Here is a 21,135-nt window from a genome sequence, read left to right on the forward strand (position 1 = left end):
ATGGGAGAGTTGCTGTAAATGTCAGACTTAAATATAGACGCTTTGTTCTGCATGTGATTCAAGGCAAATATAAGCATTTTGTCACCAAGCATGATAGAAGTGAGTGAATTTGTCTGTTACCAAAAGTAAGAGGAATTGTTACTTAATGTGTTGAAGTTTAGTTTAAGGTTAGGTCAGAGCTGTTGATTAAATACTAAGCTCTAAAATCATGATAACATCAAAAAGTACTCGGGCATTAGAAAGTGTAGAGTAGTAAAATATCTTAAATGTGAGGCAAGTTTATTTATATAGCACATTTCATACACAATGGTAATTCAGAGTGCTTTACATAAACAGGAATAAAAGAAATAAGAAAAAAAAAGAATTAAAAATGGATTAAATTTTATTAAAACAGGTTAATAATGAGTGAAAAAGAAAAGAAAGACATAATAGTGCGGTCTGTTGGACATAGCACAATGCTCAATCAGTGAAGGCACAGCTAAACAGATGTGTTTTCAGTCTTGATTTGAATGTGCCTAATGTTGGAGCATATCTAATCATATCTGGAAGCTGATTCCAGCAGCGGGGGCAATGGTAGCTGACAACAGATTAACCCTGGTTTGACTGAACTCTAGGAATTTGTAGTTTATTTGATCATAATGATCTGAGGTATTCAGTGAGCATATCTGTAATGTATTAAGGGCCCAGGGCATTTAGTGATTTATAGACAAGTAGTAATACTTTAAAATCTATTCTGAATGTAACTGGGAGCCAGTGTAAAGACCTGAGGACAAGTGGGATTAGCTCTGATTTTCTGGTTCTGGTGAGAATCCTGGCCGCAGTGCTCTGGATGAGATGCAACTGTCTGACTGTTTTTGGGAAGGTCATGAGGAGTCCATTACAGTAATCCACCCTGCTGCTGATTAGTCCTCTTTGGAAGCAAAGCATCTAATTCTTGCAATGTTTTTGAGGTGATAGTATGCTTATTTACTAACTGCTTTGACATGACTATTGAAACTCAGATCTGATTCCAGTCACACCAAGATTTTTGACCATATTTTTTGTTGTTTGAGCCAAGTTACGCATTCACCTTGAGAACCTCATCTCTGTTCCCAAATGACTTCAGATTTCTCTTTGTTTACCTGAAGAAAGTTGTCCGAAAATTTCGGAATTGAAACAAATTTGTAAATTTCACAAACATTACACTACAGTGTTGTGTACAAGTTTACTACAATTTGGGTCACCACAGAGGAATGAACCGCCAACTCATTAATTTATTCATTATTTTTTTCTTTAGCTTAGTCTCCTATTTATCAGGGGTCGCCACAGAGGAATGGACCACCAACTCATTCATTTTGCTTCGGCTTAGTGCTTTATTTATCAGCGGTTGCATTTAGTGTCCCTGCTTTCATTTATTCATTTTCCTTTGTCCCTTATTTATCTTTGGTCACAGCTGAGCCGCCAATTCATTCATTCATTCTTTTTCCTTCGGCTTAGTGCCTTACTTATCAGGGTTTGCCACAAATGAATGAACCACCAACTTATTTATTCATTCATTTACCTTCAGCTGGTCCCTTATTTATCAGGGGTTGCATTTAGTGTCCGCTTTGCTGCATTTAGTGTCTCCCTGCATTCATTCATTCATTCATTCAATCATTTTCCCTCGGCTGAGTCTCTTATTTATCAGGGGTCGCCACAAAGGAATGAACCACCAACTCATTTATTCATTCATTTTCTTTCGGCTTAGTCTCTTATTTATCAGGAGTCGCTACAAAGGAATGAACTGCCAACTCATTCATTCATTCATTCATTCATTTTCTTTTCGCTTAGTCTTTTATTTATCAGGAGTTGCCACAAAGGAATGAACTGCCAACTCATTCATTCATTCATTCATTCATTTTCTTTCTGCTTAGTCTCTATTATTTTTTCGGGGTCACCACAAAGGAATGAACTGTCAACTCATTCATTCTTTCATTTTCTTTCGCTTTGTCCCTTATTTGTCTTGGTTGCATTTTGTGTCCCCTCCGCTGCATTTAGTGTCTCCCTGCATTCAATCATTCATTTATTTTCCTTCGGCTGAGTCTCTTATTCATCAGGGGTCACCACAGAGGAATGAACCGCCAACTCATTCATTTTCCTTCAGCTCAGTGCATTATTAATCAGCTGTTGCATTTAGTGTCCACTCCGCTCGATTCAGTGTCTCCCTGTATTCATTCATTTATTCATTCAGCTTAGCCCCTTCTTATCAGGGGTCACCACACAGGAATGAACCACCAACTCATTCATTTTCCTTTAGCTTAGTCTCTATTTCAGAGGTCGCCACAGTGGAATGAACCGCCAACTATTCCATCATATGTTTTACACAGCAGATGCCCTTCGAGTCACAACCCAGTACAGGTATTCATGTATTCACACACAGTCATACACTACTGCACAATTCACCTATACCGCATGTCTTTGGACTGTAGGGGAAACCCAGGGACACAGGGAGAACATGCAAACTCCACACAGCCGGGGCTCAAACCAGCGGGCTTCTTGCTGTGAGGAGACAGTGCTAATGACTGAGCCACTATGCCACCCTCCTTGTCTGCATTTTAAAGTCAATTATAAAGCATTTGCATATAAAACTTTCTATGCATTGGATTTAAAAAGCAACAGCCACTATTGTTAAGACTGATTGTGAAGTACTTTTTTCTTTTATGTTTAGAACAGTGTGTGACCTGGTAGGAGGGAAGAAAATGTCCTTTCTCCAGGGGGCTTTAATGAAACAGTTAATTCCACACAAAGGAACATCATATGCTCTGAGGTCTGAATGGAAAATAATAGTTCACTGTTCTGCTTTGCTTTTTTTTTTTGCCTGAAACTCTTAAAACACTTTGAAATTACATCACTTAATCAGGGCAAAGGGGAAATAAACAGCAAGCATGAATTTAGTTCAGACTCTACATCTGTTTTTCCTTTCGGGAGCTGGAACCGCGATTGTCTACGATGAGGTCACAGAGCTTCCTGTTGCCAAACAATGCTGATTGGCCGTTGCTTGGCAAGGCGGTTGGACAGTTGGATTCATTCATGATGCAAATCAAGAGGAAGTGTTCAGCTCATGTGGGGCTTTACCATGAGGTTACGGTTGAGTAATGGCTGACGGATGAGCGTCTGTGTTTTGATTCAGTTGAGCCACGATTATCACGAGGAAATGACTCGGAAAAATCCCCCTGACTGAAAATAAGATGAACACAAAAACAAACAGAGGCAGCGGGTCATATGCACTACAGAGCAGAAAAACACATGGTGAGGTCCATCCATGTGATGGTGATACATCAGACGGGAGCTTCATAATCTGCTTTGCCATCATGGTCACCTGTTTATGGTGACTGGCTAAACGTGACCGCTGTATTCATACATGCAGACAAACGCACCAAGCGTGAGAGCTGCATTCATACATGCAGACAAATGCACTTGCGCTCTTTCTGCCTGGGTAGAGAGATGACATACGCTGCTACCGCTTCAGCAAATTCCTGGCCATCCCGAACTGAATCGCATTCCAGAAGGTAATTTGCCGCTCTGCGACCTCTAAAAGCATTACAGTAGAGAGGGACTATCGTCAGATCTGCTGAAGCGGGAGGCAGGCCAGGAAAGCCTGCCATCCAGTGCTTAACTGATAGGACACTGTCTGGGACACAAAGCAGAGTGACATTCCTGACCGTCACACCAATATCAAAGACAAAGAATCTGAATTTGTTTTTAGAACTAGAGGTGGATCTTTTAAACACAGAGAGACCTAAAGGGGTAGTTCAACCCAAAATGCTCATCATATACTCTCCATCATGTGGTTTAATCTTTATGAGTTTCTTCTGTTGAACACAAAAGAACATGTTTTGAAGAATGTTTGTTGGTGGCACTTTTTGACTTTCCTAGTAGAAAAAAATACAATGGAAGTCAATGGGTGCAGCTACTGTAGCAGCATTCTTTAAAATATATTATTCTGTACAAAGACCCTTAAAGGTATCGTTCACCCAAAAATACTCATCATTTACTCTCCATCATGTGGTTCTAACAATTGAGTTCCTTCTGTTGAACACAGAAGTATATGTTTTGACGAATGTTGGCTGGTGGCACTCATTGGCTTTCATAGTAGAAAAAAATACTATGGAAGTCAATGAGTGCATATACTGTAGCAGCATACTTCAAAATATATTGTTGTGTACAAAGACCTAAAGTGATTGTTCACCCAAAATTGCTCATTATTTACTCTCCTTCATGTGCGTTTTATCATTGAGTTTTTTTTCTGTTAAACAAACAAGAAGATATTTTGAAAAATGTTGGTTGATGGCACTTATTAGCTTTCATAGTAAAAAAATACTATGCAAGTTAATGAGTGCAGCTACCAGCGTTCTTTAAAATATGTTAAAATATATTGTGTATTCTACATAACGGAACTATGGTTTTGGACCAATGAAGGTTGAATAAATGATGACAGAGTTTTTATTTTTTGCAGATTTTTGCACACCCTTAATGTGAATCCCTTGTTCCACCACATCACAAAGATGCTCTATTGGATTGAGATCTGGTGACTGTGGAGGCCATTTGAGTACAGTGAAGTCATTGTCATGTTTAACAAACCAGTCTGAGATGATTCATGCTTAATGACTTGGTGCGTTATCCTGATGGAAATAGCCATCAGATGATGGGTACACTGAGGGATGGATATGGTCAGCAACAATGCGTTCATGTTGCTTTCATGTTATTGATGCCAAATTCGTACCCTAGCATCTGAATGGCACAGCAGAAATGGAGACTCATCAGACCAGGCAACGTTTTTCCAATCATCTATTATCCAATTTTGGTGAGCCTATGTGAATTGTATCCTCAGTTTCATGTTCTTAGCTGACAGGAGCGGCACCCGGTGTGGTCTTCTGCTGCTGTAGCCCATCCGTCTCAAGGTTGGGCATGTTGTGCGTTCAGAGATGATCTTCTGCATACCTCAGTTGTAATGAGTGGTTATTTGAGTTAGAGGTCTGCATTCCCGGGCTTTACTGCTGGAGCTGTGTGACCTGACCAGATTTCTTGCGTCATGGGAGTCAATTTTCAAATAAAGCACTGGAGTGGTCGGTAACTGGTGTATTTTGAATGGGAGCGGGCGATCTAACAATATCGCTCCTGACTCCCGAGCGAGCGAGCGAGCACACGTATGTATGTGTGTGAATGAGAGAGTGTGATACTGTGTTTGGCTTGTTTGTTGCTGTGTGTGTGTTTGTGTGTGTGTGTGTGTGAATGAGAAAGAGAGTTTGGTGCTGTGTGTGTGAATGAGAGATAGCGTGATGCTGTCTGTTTCAATTGCTTGGTGCTGTGTGTCTATGTGTGTGTGTGTGTGTGTGTTTGTGTGTGTGTGTGTGTGTAATACAGAGCTTGTTATAGGCTGTCAGGACTCTGTATAGCTTGGTGATTTTCGGTTTTGTCCCCCGTTAGCGGGAACGGGCGCAGCGAGGTAGAAAACGGGGCGGGCAGCGCGACACCGAATGCTGAACATAAGTGGAAATGGTCGGGTTCGGACTAAAAACCTGGCGGGAGCGGGATTCAAAATTTTGTCCCGCTCAGCTCTCTAATTTGAGTTAATGTTGCCTTTCTATCACCTGGAACCAGTCTGGCCATTCTCTTCTGACCTCTGGCATCAACAAGGCATTTGTGCCCACAGAACTGCCGCTCACTGGATATTTTCGCTTTTTCTGTGCAATCTCTGTAAACCCAATAATGATGGTTGTGCGTGAAAATCCCAGTAGATCAGCAGTTTCTGAAATATTCAGACCAGCCCATGTGGCATCAACAACCATGCCACGTTCAAAGTCACTTAAATCACTTTTCTTCCCCATTCTGATGCTCGGTTTGAACAGCAGCAGATCGTCTTGACCATGTCCACATGCCTAAATGCATTGAGTTGCTGCCATGTGATTGGCTATTTAGAAATTTGTGTTTAGCCACCTGTTGGACAGGTGTACCAAATAAAGTGGCCGCTGTGTATAACAGTAAAAACAACATGAATTTTTACACCCAGTGGCACTTTTTTATGAGACTAAATAGAGGCCATTTGTTTGTAAACATACTTAATGATGAGGAAACAGAACCAAGCAATTTGCAGGATGACCTCCTGAAAAGTGTAAACATTGTGTCTCGTGGTGCTATCAATCAAAACAAGTCTCGATCTTGATGGTTTGATGTTTCAGGACCGCTTGACCAAAGGCTTGGCATTAGGACGGGGCTTTCAGTTTGACTGACAGATGTCAGAAAGCAGGAAATCATTTTGAAAATCATTAGAATGCCTTATGTGTGTCGCGTCTTTCACAACTGCATCATATAAAAGTCAAACAATATGAATTTTTACACCCAGAGGTGGCACTTTTATACACAGAGAGACTTTATAGAGGTGATTTGTTTGCCAAAATACTTTCACTTGATGATCAAGAAACAGAAGCAAGCAATTTGCAGTGTGACTTCTTGTATAAACATTGTCTCTGTGGTTCAGATTCTCTGAGGCCTTGATAGTTTGATGTTTTAGGACAGCTTGACCAACGGTGTGGCATTAGGGTGGGGCTATCACTGTGACTGACAGGTGGCAGAATGGATAATAACATTTTGAAATGATTAGAGTGTGTGCTTTATGTCCCGACCTTCACAATTGCATCATACAGTATTTAAAGTTAAACAGCATGAGTTTTATTTTAAAAATAACATATAATAACATATAATATTCATTTTATAGAGGTGATTTGTTTGCCAAAATACATTCACTTGATGATCAGGAAATAGATGCACACAATTTGCAGAGTGACTTGACTTGTGTAAACAATGTGTCTCTGTGGTAATACCAAAACATTACTCTGGTGTTGGATAGTTTCAGTTTGATGTTTCAGAACAGCTCAACAATAACATTGACTCGGCCAATGGTGTAGCATTAGGGCGGGACTATCAGTTTGACTGACAGATGTAGCTCATTATTACTAGAGGTTTTGAATCACAAGGCTTCACACAAAAGCTATATATATATATATTCAGAATTATTAGCCCCCCCTGTTTATTTTTTTCCCCAATTTCTGTTTAACGGTGAGAAGATTTTTTTCAACACATTTCTAAACATAATAGTTTTAATAACTCATTTCTAATAACTGATTTCTTTTATTATTATTATTTTATTATTCTTGTTGGCTTAGTCCCTTTATTAATCTGGGGTCGCCACAGCGGAGTGAACCGCCAACTTATCCAGCAAGTTTTTTACGCAGCAGATGCCCTTCCAGCCGCAGCCCATCTCTGGGAAACTGTTAAACATCATTTGGGAAATATAAAGAAAAATAAATCATAGGGGGGCTAATAATTCTGACTTCAACTATATATATCACAAATCAGCATTATATATATATATATATATATATATATATAATAACATGTCACTATACCTGATAAAATCAGTAAATTCATAGATTCATAGATTTCATCATGTGGTTTTCTTTAGAAGTATTTGAGTTCATGTTGACTTTTGATGCTATATTTAGTTGTTTCGTATGGAAGCCCATTTCTGCCACTAAATAATAAAAAAAGAAATTAATTAATAAAATATAATCCAATCCATGTTATAAGGTTGCAATTCTGAATTATAAAGTCAGAATTCAGAGTTATCAAGTCAGAATTCCGAGTTATAAAGTCAGAATTTCGAGTTAAAAAGTCAGAGTTTTACAGTCAGGTCACGCTTCCGTAGTTTTGGCAAATTTCGAGCACCGTTCTTCAATAAAACAGTATAATAATAATAAAGAAAAATAAAATGGGGAGCAGGAGACGTTCAGTTCTCCATTGAGTTCCACTGCTGTTTGTAGCAAATAGTTATCAAAGTGATTTATTAGCCATTTGTCTTTCCTAATGGAGACAACTGACAGCTGTAGTTTCAAATTTAGCCGCATTTATCCATCGCCTTCCAATGATTCAGCATGTTTATTTTGATATGAAATGAGTCATATCCGTATTACTAGTTTATAGCCTCCAATCCAGACAAAACAACTTAAAAAGGAAAAAAATCTCCACAGCCCATTTAACAGCCCTCCATCTCAGACTTTCCTTCCCCAACAGAGACAATGATTTAATCCGGTGCACTCTCCCAAAAAAAGGCTCTGCTTTCAGGAGGCCCCCCAAATTGAGACAAGTGAGGGTCATTTCCTGAAGGAGGGCCAAGGAATGCTGAACAGGTATGTCAGCGAACTCTGACCTCTTGTTTCTACCCACATGAAAGTTGACCCCGTGTAAACCCCTGCTCTCCCAGTAGCCTTTCCCACAGGCTTTGAAGTCCCCTGGTTTCCCCTCCCTCCAATCAGCACTGAGAGAGGGATTTGCACACTTAAAGATACAGAAGGAATGAGGTCTGAAGTTTCAAACCAGCACTTGAGTCGTCTTTATCATGGTGGGCTAATAAAAGAGCACTGTTGGTGTCAGATGAGCCAGGGCAGCGGGCGACTGTCACTCTCTCCTCTGCTGAGCCGGCAGCCAAAGACGTCAGCGCTGTCATACCTTCATACAGCTTTATATTACATAGACCCCCACCGCGTCTCCATTTCCCAGCGCCTTTCACTCTTACCTAAGCGGAGTCCATAATCAGCGCTGAAGTGCATGTAGAAGGTGACTCATTATAGCGGGACGCAGCCGTTAAACCAGCTCTATTAAATCAGCCTGAGTAAGTCCCGCAGTGCATTGTAAGATGAGGTGCGAGACTTAAATGTAGATGTGAAGAAAGAGTGCCTTTCTGACATGCATAAAAGAGCTCTAATTTATACCTGCGCTGATCTGGAACCAGCCGCAGTTTGAATGATAGTAATCAATGTTGTTTGGTTATCATTCCTGTTCATGTATAGGTTGTTGATAGGGGTGTAACGATACACTCAACTCATGATACAATGTGTATCACTATATAATGTTTACGATTCGATATGTATCATGATATTTGGAATAAAAATTTAAAATAAAACTGAAATGCGAATAAAAGATTTAAAAAATTACCAAGTTAACAATTTTCAATGTATTTCTTTTGTTTAAATTTCTTTCATTTAACCTGAACCTTCTTTAAGAAAATGAATTAAACAGGCCCGTCTCTGGAAAAATTTTTTTTTTTTTTTTTAACTTTATAGATTATTACTGAAATGACAGAGACAAAATTAAGGGACAACTTAAAGAAGTAAAGGTGCAAAAATAAAAATATAGCATTCTATTCAAGTAAATTTAACAGTAGAGCTTAAGGCTTTGCTGGGTCACTTATAGGTTTTTTTTTTGCAAAAAAAAAAATCTAAATATCTACATTTTCAGGTAGTCAGCAGTATTTTCTAGAAGATAATCCTAAACTTCTGTGTATCTGTCTGACAGGTTTTTATGGATGTCTGTCTTCATGTTGGCTATAGTTGTGGAATCTTTCTCGTTGCGGGCCCGATAACGCGGCTTCAGACTCGATTAGAATCGGATAGTGTCACAAAAATTATGCAATACTGATGTATGCATGCGGGGCTGTATCTCATCTACACTTTACACTTTACTTGATGTGCACCTGTTACATTTTGTCTCAGAATTGTTTACATATTTAACTTTTTTGAACTACTATAAAATTAAGTTTTGATGTGCTTTGGTGTGACACACCATTTACTAATTTAACTATTTAAATACTAAATTAAATTTTAAATTTTAATACTATTTAAAATGTCCAACAAGTCCAAGTTATGGAGAAACTAAAATATATTATTCATAATTTCATGTAAATTAAATAGCACAACATAAAGATAAGTGTCCAACAATTAAGATAAATTGCTCTCAATCTGTATATTGACCTAATACTCAAATGGTTTCAGACTCTATAAGAATCCGACATTACCTCCCGATCAGTACTCAGAAATATATACACATATTCTATTTCTATTTCTATTTCTATTCTATTTTTTAACACATCTATAGTTATGCGGTGGTACAGAGTTAGACCTCTTTCTTGACTTCACACAGAAACAGCAACTCATGCGAAATGACATCACTTTGTTGCTGAGACGCTATTGGTTAATGCTGACAGTGTAGAACTCGGAAGCAGAAAGAGTAATAAAGTTGATGACAACAACATAGCCAACATTGTAAGATATGTAAACTTGGCACTGCAAGAGGTGGAAAGAAAAAGGCTATTTGTGGAATATTTCTCGTTGCGTGTCATGCTCTGTTCTAGGGTTGGGCGATGTTGACTAATTTGGCATTGTACGATGTCTTATGTGAAACATCGCGATGGACGATGCCATCATCGTCGTAGGCCGGGGGTGGAGGTGGTTGTTAAATATCAATTAATTCATAATGAATTGATTCATTGTAGCCTACCGTTTTCACTACCTGACCCACATGGTCTTTGCTTTACCCAGAACCAAACCATAAATAAATAAAATTACAAACAAATGACCACCTGTCAATCAGTTTTTTTAAGCGGGACTCAGGCATGAATAGGCACAGTGATCTGTGTCGTTCTAATGGCTTTTCCCACACCTGGTGGAGAAAAACGAGAGTTCGGTTAGAGTTCACTGTAGTGCATACATTTTCACTGCAAAATCCTCACCGCGTGCGCAGATTTAGGAGACATTTATGCCGAATGCATCTTTGCACCTAAAACGCCAAATGCAGCACTCAAGAACAGGTTAAAACAGTTGTTATGTGATTGTAAACTTGCTGAAGTAATAAAGCCCGCAATGCTTGCCCCGTCTTTGTGCTCTTCTTATTGGCTCACTGCTCTAGAACTGAACGCAAGTGATTGGTTGATATTAGCCGTCAATCACTCAGTCATTGCCTTCAGATGACAGGAGCTACAAATGTGAAGCGCTTTGGTGTGAGACACTTTTTGTCTATGAAAATATCTAACAAGTCAAAGTCATGGGGGGGGAATCATAATTTCATAGAAAATAAATAGCACAACATAAAGATAAGTGTCCAACAATGAAGATAAATTCCTCTCAATCTATTTGTATAATTTTAGGAGTTATTTTTCTTGAATTTTCCTGTGTCAAACCATGGAACAGTTCAGTAAAAAACTGTGAAAGAATTGATAAAGTTAGTTAGAAGCTTTTTTCAAACATCAGTACATATTAATATATATATATATATATATATATATATATATATATATATATATATATATATATATATATATATATATATATATATATATATATAACCTTGTTGCCATTCAGTGTGGACAGCAAAGGAAGAATTATTTATGCATTTGATTTTTACCTTTATGGTCTTCTTCCTGGCATTTGTTGGTTTTCTTCTCTCCAGGAGGGGAGTCGTGCATATCTTCACCTCAGAGAGATTTGAGATCTCTGAGTCATCATGTGGAGAAGCCAGCTTTGTGATTGAACTGCACTCAAAACCAGGATTCTGGGTAAAAAAAGAAACACCACACAAGCACAAAAGCCAACTTATGAATCACACGCATTAATCTGCAAAATTATGACTCACTGTTTTTTTTTTCTCTCACGGAGAAGTGCGAAATTATCACAGTGGTAACGGAAGGGAAAACATGAGTGAGCTTTTATGGAATAGACTTATTTTAAAACTAAACGCAGGGTCATTTGAGCAATTTGTTTGAATTATAATTCTGACACAAGTACAGCAGCACTAAAAACATAGAGTGGGGCATAGAGTAGCTCCTCCCCTTTTAAAACAACACCTAATAGTGATTGGTTTTATCACAGCTCTACCACTGTGAGTTGTTGAGCTCAAGCACATCAGATGAAAAGCAAATGATAGGGATGTCCAGATCCAATCACGTCATCGAAAATCGGGCCCGATCACGCGGCTTCAGAATCGATTAGAATCGGATAGTGTCATAAAAGTTATGCAATACTGATGTATGCATGCGGGGCTGTATCTCATCTACACTTTACTTAATGTGCACCTGTTACATTTTGTCTCAGAATTGTTTACATATTTAACTTTTTTGAACTACTATAAAATTAAGTTTTGATGTGCTTTGGTGTGACACACCATTTACTAAAAATGTCCAACAAGTCCAAGTTATGGAAAAACAAAAATATATTATTCATAATTTAATGTAAATTAAATAGCACTATATGAAGATAAGTGTCCAACAATTAAGATAAATTGCTCTCAATCTTTTTGTATATTGACCTAATAATCAAATGGTTTCAGACTCTATTAGAAACGGACATTACCTCCCAATCAGGACAAATATATACACATATTCTATTTCTATTTTCTATTTCTATTCTATTTTTTAAGACATCTGCAGTTATGCGGTGGTACAGAGTTAGACCTTTTTCTTGACTTCACACAGAAACAGCAACTCATGCAAAATGACATCACTTTGTTGCAGAGACGCTATTGGTTAATGCCGACAAAGTAGAACTCGGAAGTAGAAAGAGTAATAAAGTTGATGACAACAACATAGCCAACATTGTAAGATATGTAAACTTGGCACTGCAAGAGGTGGAAAAGAAAAGGCTACATTTAAAACAACTAACCTGATAAGACACCTCAAAAACAAATGTAAAACCGCGATTTAAAATGCCACCTCACCAATATTACACAGAGAAAGCTCTGCCAGTCCTTTATTAGAAGATTTTTGACAAACTACTTGTCCTGTTATGAGATGTACCCCATGTTTCGTTCACCAAAGGCATATGGAGTTCATCCGTAGCTCCTATGTCTCTCCTATGGATGCTTCTTCGCTCTTCTTCATTCCTATTTATGTATTATAGAAGTATGGGATCGGGTTTCGGTATCGGTAGATACTCAAAATCAAATGACTCCAACTCGAGGGCAAAAACACCTGATTGGAACATCCCTAGCAAATAAAAAAGTGTCCTAAAGGGGGCGGGGCACGTCAGATACTGGAGAGCGTTTGATTGGTTATGATGTGATGAGAAAGTGTGAGGTGATCTTGAATAAAAGCATTCATCCATTTGGGCGGAAGTGACAAACTACAAGCTTTACACGTTTATATCAGTTTTATAACTTCTAAATGTGAAATTTGTCACTAATTTGGGGCAAACTAGTTAGTAGATATCCTAAAAAAATTTGTAATACTGATACTAACATCTAAAAAAACTTTTTAATTTTTGTGAGCCCTTTAATATTCTAATCATTATTGGCATCAAAGAAAAATCTATGATTTTGACCCATACAATGTATTGTTAACTATTGCTTAAAATATACCCGACATAAGTCACATTTGATTAATGTTGATTTTTTTAAATGATTATTTTTCATGTAATGACGTTCATGCAAGTTTTCAAATAAATTTGGAGCCACGTCATGTTTTTGGATCAATTGCATCTAATTGGAAATGCACATTCACTCGGCCACACTTCCACAGAACAGATATAAATACAATCTTCCCACGCTATTTGCAAATATAACCAAGATCACTTCTGTCATTATGCAAACTCTGAGCATCAAAATTCGCTGTTAAACGCCCTCTTCAGCCCATATGGCTATTAATGTTTTGATCTTTTTTCCTGTTTGTGCATCCCTGTGTCTCATCCACGTGTCATTTTTGCGGGACTCCCAAACTTCTGTGTACTGATGCTGTTTTGTTTGGGAGGAGTAAAGTTTACATATGTGGCCTGAGCAAGCAGAACTTGGCCGAGTTGTTTCTTTGTATATGCGTCTCAATCCAGCTTCTGAGGCAGGATCAAGTTACTGCCTCAATTGGGTCATTGAGTGCATTTAGACTTGATTCTTGCTATTTAGGACTAGAATGGGGGAGGGGTCTAATGGGTTTTACTATACTTGCAGTTGATTAAGAATTGCACTTTTTTATCATAAGTTTTTTTAAGATTGTATGTTTAAATATGCAAATGAGGCATTCTTTTTTATTAAATATGCATACATTTGCATATATTTCTAGCACAAAAATGTGAACACTGGATAAAGTCTGGTTTAAATTTTTTATTTCTTTTTCTTTTTTTTAGACAATTTTATTGTGACAAATCAATTTGTAGAATAAAATGTATACATCAAAGCAAATCCCTACGTAAAAAAAATGTATGTTTATATTTCATATTTATAAATAAACTAAAATGTAAGTGTTGTTAAAGTATAAATATGTCTCAATGCAGGAAAAAAACACATTTTGAGAAATATATATATATATATATATATATATATATATATATATATATATATATATATATATATATATATATATATATATATATATGGGAAAAAACTAACATTGTAATCTTTTCATTCACGGCGATATATAATGCGTTATAAATCTAGTTTTACCAGATGACTTAAATAGCTTGTAAATAATTCACAATTTTAGATCAATTTATATGATTGTGTAGGGAAGCATATCTGCATTAAATATGATATAAAAATTACAAAGTTAAATAAAAGATGCAAATCAACAATAATTTATGATTTTCTGGGGAGCTAAACAGCATTTAGAAGCAGAAATTAAATAATCACTGTATCATAATAAAAACAGTAATAACACTATATTATTATATTTAATTAAATAATATAATAAAATTATATATAAATATAATATATAATATATATACCCATGCTGAAACAATATATTGTGCAGCCCTAATATATATACAGAAGATTGATGTGGCAAAAGCTCCACTTTTTTCAAGTTCTTTTATTATTTTTTTATGTAAAAAAAATGACTTTATGAAAAGCCCAAATCTCAAAACTGACAGGTTCATAAATAACTGTGTGTCCGTGGTGTCTGACCAGTCAGTAAAGATGCATATAGTGACCATAAAACAGGTGTAATATAGGTTTACATTTACTTTGTTTATGTTTAGGCCTTTTACCAAAAGGGCGGGGAAAATACATTAGACGGGGAGAGCAAGTGGCATTCAAACAATAATCTGGGCGGGAAAGCGAGGACAAGAGACGTGGGGGAAGGGACTTGAAGTCTTTTATCTCAAGTTTCCCACATCCTGCCGCCGAGTTTAAAACCGGCCACCCAATTTGAAAGAATGCCTGGTATGCGCCTCATTTCCATAGCGACCGGCATTGTTCTCAGTTTAAATAAAGCCTGTTGCCCGCCAATTGGAGAAAAAAAAACTTTGCGCGCTAATTTGAGATTAATGAGGTAATGCAGTGCATGCGGTCTCCGTATACACTTTGAAGACCTACTTCACATGACTGAAACAAAACAAACAAAACACTTGTCTTGATGTTCCGTGAGAAGGTAAACGTGGGTTGTAGTAACGCTGCAGAACTTGCTTAACTTTGTTACCTTTCATCATTTGCATGAAGACGAGCTGCAAACACGTTGATTTTGCATCATCATTTCTGCACAAGAAATTATTATTTTTATAAAGATATATAAATCTTATGATTTGCACTATAAATCCACCTGACGATAAGGATGTAAATAATTGTTATATTACTTATTCATTTACTTATTGTTTAGTGTTGTTCTTTACTGAAACTGCAGCATATATATAATGTAAATGCTCTGAATTCAATATAATTTTATGATTAAATAAAATGTAAAGATTTTCCATCAGATATAATAAATACTTACATTTGCGACATTTTAATGTATATCCTATGATGTGTGGATCTATTTTTGTAATAGGCTATACTCTTCTCACTTCTCTGAATTAATGTTTTGAATCTGCGTCAGGTTTTTCGTGTCGTCGTTGTTGTTTAATACACACTGCCATGTGAATCATTTTCCATGTCTGCCCCCACGCCGGTTGAACGCCCTCAAAAAAGCCTGGACAATTTGGCGCGTTTTGATTCCCGCCACGTCTACGTTTTCCTTTATTTTCATATTTGATTGACCTTTTTCTGCGGAGGCTGGCGCATTACTCATTGGCTGAGGCTTGTTTGTGGGACGAACTATTGCTGACGTACTCACCTTCACCCCTCCCTTTTACTACTGGTATATAACGGCTTCTGCCCCTCCCTCACGCTTTAGAAAGCCGGGTGTTTGTGTTCGTCGCGCACCTCAGACAAATAATATTTATCTTCGTGCTATTAATCGTTTGTTTATATTGTAAGTTTTATATTCCAAACTGGAATAGACCTCGCGCGGCCGTCTTAAGTTCGTGTTGGGAATCCAAACCCGCCGTGCCTCGATGAGAAGGGATTTCTACAAGCTTCTAGATCGGATCCCTCGCTTAGACCTTCCCTACATCCATCTCAACACGACGGCTTTCGACCTCCACATTGGAATAACCCTCACGAAGGACTCGCATTTTGGATTATAACATGCTTCTATCAAAATTCAACACATTTGCTCACATTTCAACCGTGGACATGCCGGCGAAAATCCAGCTTCAAGGTTAGAGGACGGTTATTCTCGTGCTCATTTGTGTTTGTGTGTGTTGGGCGCTCGTTCACGTCAGCAGACAGTGCTGGGAATAGCGCGTGCGTCAGATTTGCAATTATTATATAATTCTGTGGCTTTTATCCATTCTTATGAAACTATCAAATGTTTTATCGACAGTTAAGGAGAAAGAGCCCTTCGACAAAGTGTATCAAGTCGGCACAGTGCTTGGAAGCGGTGGTTTCGGGACGGTGTATGCGGGTTTACGGATCGCCGATGGCGCGCCGGTAGGTTCCCTCAATGGAGGATTTTTGTTTACATAAGCGTGGACGTCTAGAATGAATATAAAATGCCTTTGTAACATATTTAAACATTCTATATGCAGCATCGCTTCATTGTTTAATGATTTGTTTATTATTATTATTTTCTAGGTTGCCATCAAGCATGTTGCAAAAGATCGTGTGACCGAATGGGGAGAACTGGTGAGTAATTTAATTAGATTATCTTCATGTTATGTGTATGTGTAAATGTCGCCTATAAATAATAAATGACAGCGTCAGTTAAACGAGCATGTCCTCCGTTTCCAGCCCAATGGCGCGCGCGTCCCTATGGAGATCGTCCTGTTAAAGAAGGTCGGGACCGGATTTCGTGGCGTGATCAAAATGCTGGACTGGTACGAGCGACCGGACAGCTTCATAATCGTCATGGAAAGACCGGAGGTCGTCAAGGACCTGTTTGATTTCATCACGGAGAAGGGCGCGTTACCGGAGGAGCTGGCCAGGAACTTTTTCCGCCAGGTTCTGGAAGCGGTGCGTCACTGCCACAACAGCGGCGTCGTTCACCGCGACATCAAAGACGAGAACATTCTCATCGACCTGCGAACCGGCGATCTGAAGCTCATCGACTTCGGATCAGGAGCATTGCTGAAAGACACCGTTTACACCGATTTCGACGGTAAGAGCCATTTGCATGACCTTCAAGGTGGGGTTCCCACGGTCACGGAATTAGAGGGTTGGGGAGTGTAACGTCAAATACAGGCTTGCCTGCTCTCATGTAAATACTGTATACATGTTTAAATATATAAAAATGTATACAAATATCAAAATACATCGAGTGCGAGGTTTCTAAACAAAACAAATCCACGCTAAAATGGTTTAATCCATGTTGTAAGTTGTAAATTCGATGGCGCTTGATGGTTTGATTTAGAAATTCTGTCAAGCTTGAAAGGGTGTGTGTTTATATGTAGAAGCGTTTTAAACCACATATATTAAGCAAATCTGCCATTTCTCATTTTAGAAATGCGTATCTTGACCCCCTTTTGTCGTTCACAACCCTTGTCAAGCTTAATAAATCGACCAACGTGATGATTTGTTTATTTTTTGTATAACGTTGCTTTGGGGGGAAACGCAGTTCGTTGAGTTTGGTTTTGTCGCCCCCTCCGGTGGGAACTGGAGTTGTTACAACTCAAAGTTTGTAAACACAAGTCACATGGCAACCAGTTTTCTCCACATGCACACACCTACCCTCACGCTCCCAAGCGCATGACTGTACACAGTAATGTTGCACCACAACAATAATGTTCAAACATGGCACACCTTTTCCTGCCGCACCTCTTACTACAGTGTTTGGTTACTTTAGTGGATCCTAAAATGAAAGGTTATATGAGGGTTTGTTTGTTTCAAAGTTCACATGAGGGTTTGTTTCTGATTATATGCTTATGTGTTGTACTTTTTTGTTGTTCTCCCATCAGGCACTCGTGTTTACAGTCCTCCAGAGTGGATCAAATTTCACCGCTACCACGGTCGATCCGCCACTGTTTGGTCTCTTGGCATTCTGCTGTACGATATGGTCTGCGGGGACATCCCCTTTGAGCAGGACGAAGAGATCGTGCGAGGACAGGTGCTGTTCAGGAGGAGAATCTCCACAGGTGAGATACACTCAATCACACGGCGCCACCTTTAAGGAGTTTTATGGCTTTACAGCAGAGCTAATCAAACATCCTGTTCTTTTACAGAATGTCAGCAGCTTATCAAGTGGTGCCTGGCCCTCCGCCCTGCTGATCGGCCGTCTTTTGAGGACATCATCAACCACGATTGGATGCAGAGCACTGCGCCCCCTACGGACAGCACTGAGATCAGGCTGCACAGCATCAGCCACGAGCATCAGCCCGCTGCTTTCCCAGCAGTCACCGTGTGCAAATGACTCTGTCTGAGCGCGTACATAGAGACTTTCCATTACAGCAGCAAACCACCCAGGGGACCTGCGGACTGAGCAAAACGTTTTGTTCCAAGTATCGCTGCTAGGTGGGAGTTCTAGGCTAGGCCAAAAAAAAAAAAGGGAGAAGTTCACCTTTTAGTGTGATCTGTTATCTCTGCTCGCCTGTGGCTCCGGGTCCCACAAGTCTGGCTCAGAGGATCCAGATTGAACGCCCAGTGTAGGGAGGAGCCGGGGAACACCCAAAACAGTGACTGTGAACAGAAGAAGCTGTGATCTGTCAGGGTTGTTCCGTTAGGACGCAGATCAGCCGAGCTTAATAATTTTAGTGCCTTCTGTGCAAGATCAAGGGTTTTGTTTGTTCGTTTGATTTTTGTGGAAATACTTGAATTGAGTAATAGCCACTGTAACACTCTACTCCTTAACCAGATGTCTTTTTTACCGTCTTGCTTCCACTTTGCCTGCCTCTGGCCGGTGACTGTCGGTCTTACTCTGTGTCAGAGATAGAGAGAGAGTAACCAAATGGACCTCATGAAACCTCTGCAGAATATATCAAGTCTTACCTCACTCTTTCAGACCGCTGTTTGTTTTCCTCTTCCTTATACTGAGTAACCCTCAACGACTACCACTCACAGATGCACAAAGCAATGCAACTACAACTTAAGACTACATTTTCTGCATACTATTTTTGTTGATATTGTAAATAGATTCCATGACGAGGCTTACGTGTGAATGATATTTATTGGAGTGTCTTAAAGAAGAAGAAAACATGAGATCGAAGTGGAAATATTTATTTATTTATTTATAAAGAAGCAATTTTTTCTGCAAAGTTTTTTCTCATTCCACCACCGAAGGGCCCACAAATTATTTAAATGTGTATTTTTACCATATTTAAAGCCTTTTTCTTGTGAGAACGATATGTACATTTGTAAATAATCCTCTAAAGCACTTGTGTTTCTCGATGCATGGAGTACTGCTGTTGGTGGGAAACCTACCAGTCTGAAGTCATGTTTGTCACCTAATTTAAACTCGTCTGCTGTGCATATGTTGGAGGAAATGACCTCATGAATGTTTGAGGAACGAGTGATGTTTATTATTTTTCACCTTCAGTAGGCATGATTGCAACTCGGATTTTGTTTTTGGGTTTAGCCATGTAAATTATGTTTAGAAAGCTATTTTTTTACACAATTGTCAATAAATATTTTTTTAACATTCATCCTGGTTCTCTTGCTATTCATTGCTCACTTTGGATTCCAGCAGGTAGCAGTTGGTGGTCTTAAGCAGGGGTTCCCAAACTTTTAAGCTTGTGACCCCCAAAATAACAATCCTAATGACTTGCGACCCCCACTATCCTTGAAGATGGTCATAAACATACAAACAGTGCACACTACAAGCTTACTCATTCATTTATTCATTTTCTTCTCGGCTTAGTTCCTTTATTAATCTGGAGGCTCCACAGCAGAATGAACCACCAATTTACCCAGCATATATGTTTTATGCAGCGGATGCCCCACCAGCTGCAACCAAGTACTGGGAAATAAACAAGCTTATTGACAACACAAAAACGTGCAACAATCTAACAACCATATCATTTATTAATAGTCATTTATTAATTTGTTTAATTTATTATTAACCTTGGTTAATGAGAAAGGTGAGCCCGATGTTTACAGCACAAGACTATTTTTGGTTTAATTTTGCAGCACATCACTAAGAGATCGTTCTCTGTTCAGCCATGGCCTTTATTTATTTTTTTTATCTTTCTGTCCATCTTTCTGTCCGTCCGTCCGTCCGTCCGTCCGTCCGTCTGTCTGTCTGTCTGTCTGTCTATCTATCTATTGTTCTATTTTATCCATCTATAATTCTATCGTTCCATCCAGCCATCCATCCATCCATCCATCCACCTATCAATCTATCTATCTATCTATCTATCTATCTATCTATCTATCTATCTATCTATCTATCTATCTATCTATCTATCCATCTATCCATCTATCTATCTATCTATCTATCTATCTATCTATCTATCTATCTATCTATCTATCTATCTATCCATCTATCCATCTATCCATCTATCTATCTATCTATCTATCTATCTATCGTTCTATCTATCGTTCTATCTTTAGTTCTATCTATGTATCGTTCTATTGTTCTATTTTATCCATCTATAATTTTATCGTTCCATCCATCCATCCATCTATCCATCTATCTATCTATCATTCTGTCATTCTGTCTTTCCTGTCCATCTATCATTTTATCCATTTGTTCGTCTGTCTGTCTGTCTATCTATCTATATTCTATACATCTATACATCTATCCATCCATCTATCCATCCATCCATCCATCCATCCATCCATCCAATGTTCAGTCGTGACCTTTATTTTTTTGTCTATCTATCGCGTTTTATCTTTCATTTTATCCATCCATCCATCCATCCATCCATCCATCCATCCATCCATCCATCAATCTATCTATCTATCTTGATGTTTACAGCACACAAATATTCTTGGTTTAATTTTGGAGACCGCCACTTAGAGATCATCCATACATTCAGCCGTGGCCTTTATTTTTAATGTACGTGAGTGCTGTGAAGGTGTCAGAATTTAACATTGGGTTATAAAATCAATCTTTCGCAA

At 38.4% G+C, this 21,135-nt stretch overlaps 1 protein-coding gene and 1 long non-coding RNA gene across 2 annotated transcripts in view; both read left to right on the plus strand.

The window, feature by feature from the left end:
* LOC147835516 (uncharacterized) overlaps positions 1-11,411 on the plus strand; it is a 55,709-nt gene extending 44,298 nt beyond the window's left edge. Inside the window, exon 4 of the long non-coding RNA XR_015497701.1 lies at positions 11,299-11,411. This is a non-coding gene — a long non-coding RNA (uncharacterized LOC147835516). The remainder of the gene's footprint in view (positions 1-11,298) is intronic.
* A 4,588-nt stretch (positions 11,412-15,999) lies between these two features.
* On the plus strand, positions 16,000-19,718 carry pim1 (Pim-1 proto-oncogene, serine/threonine kinase). The gene is given in 6 exon segments (NM_001077391.1): positions 16,000-16,303; positions 16,469-16,575; positions 16,720-16,770; positions 16,876-17,242; positions 18,039-18,215; positions 18,303-19,718. Coding segments are annotated over 6 exon segments (963 nt in total). The 5' UTR covers positions 16,000-16,230; the 3' UTR covers positions 18,491-19,718.
* The last annotated feature ends 1,417 nt before the right edge of the window (positions 19,719-21,135 follow it).

The sequence above is a fragment of the Danio rerio genome, chromosome 8 (genome assembly GCF_052040795.2).
Source record: "Danio rerio strain M-AB ecotype USA chromosome 8, GRCz13ab, whole genome shotgun sequence".
Classification (NCBI taxonomy): Eukaryota; Metazoa; Chordata; class Actinopteri; order Cypriniformes; family Danionidae; genus Danio; species Danio rerio.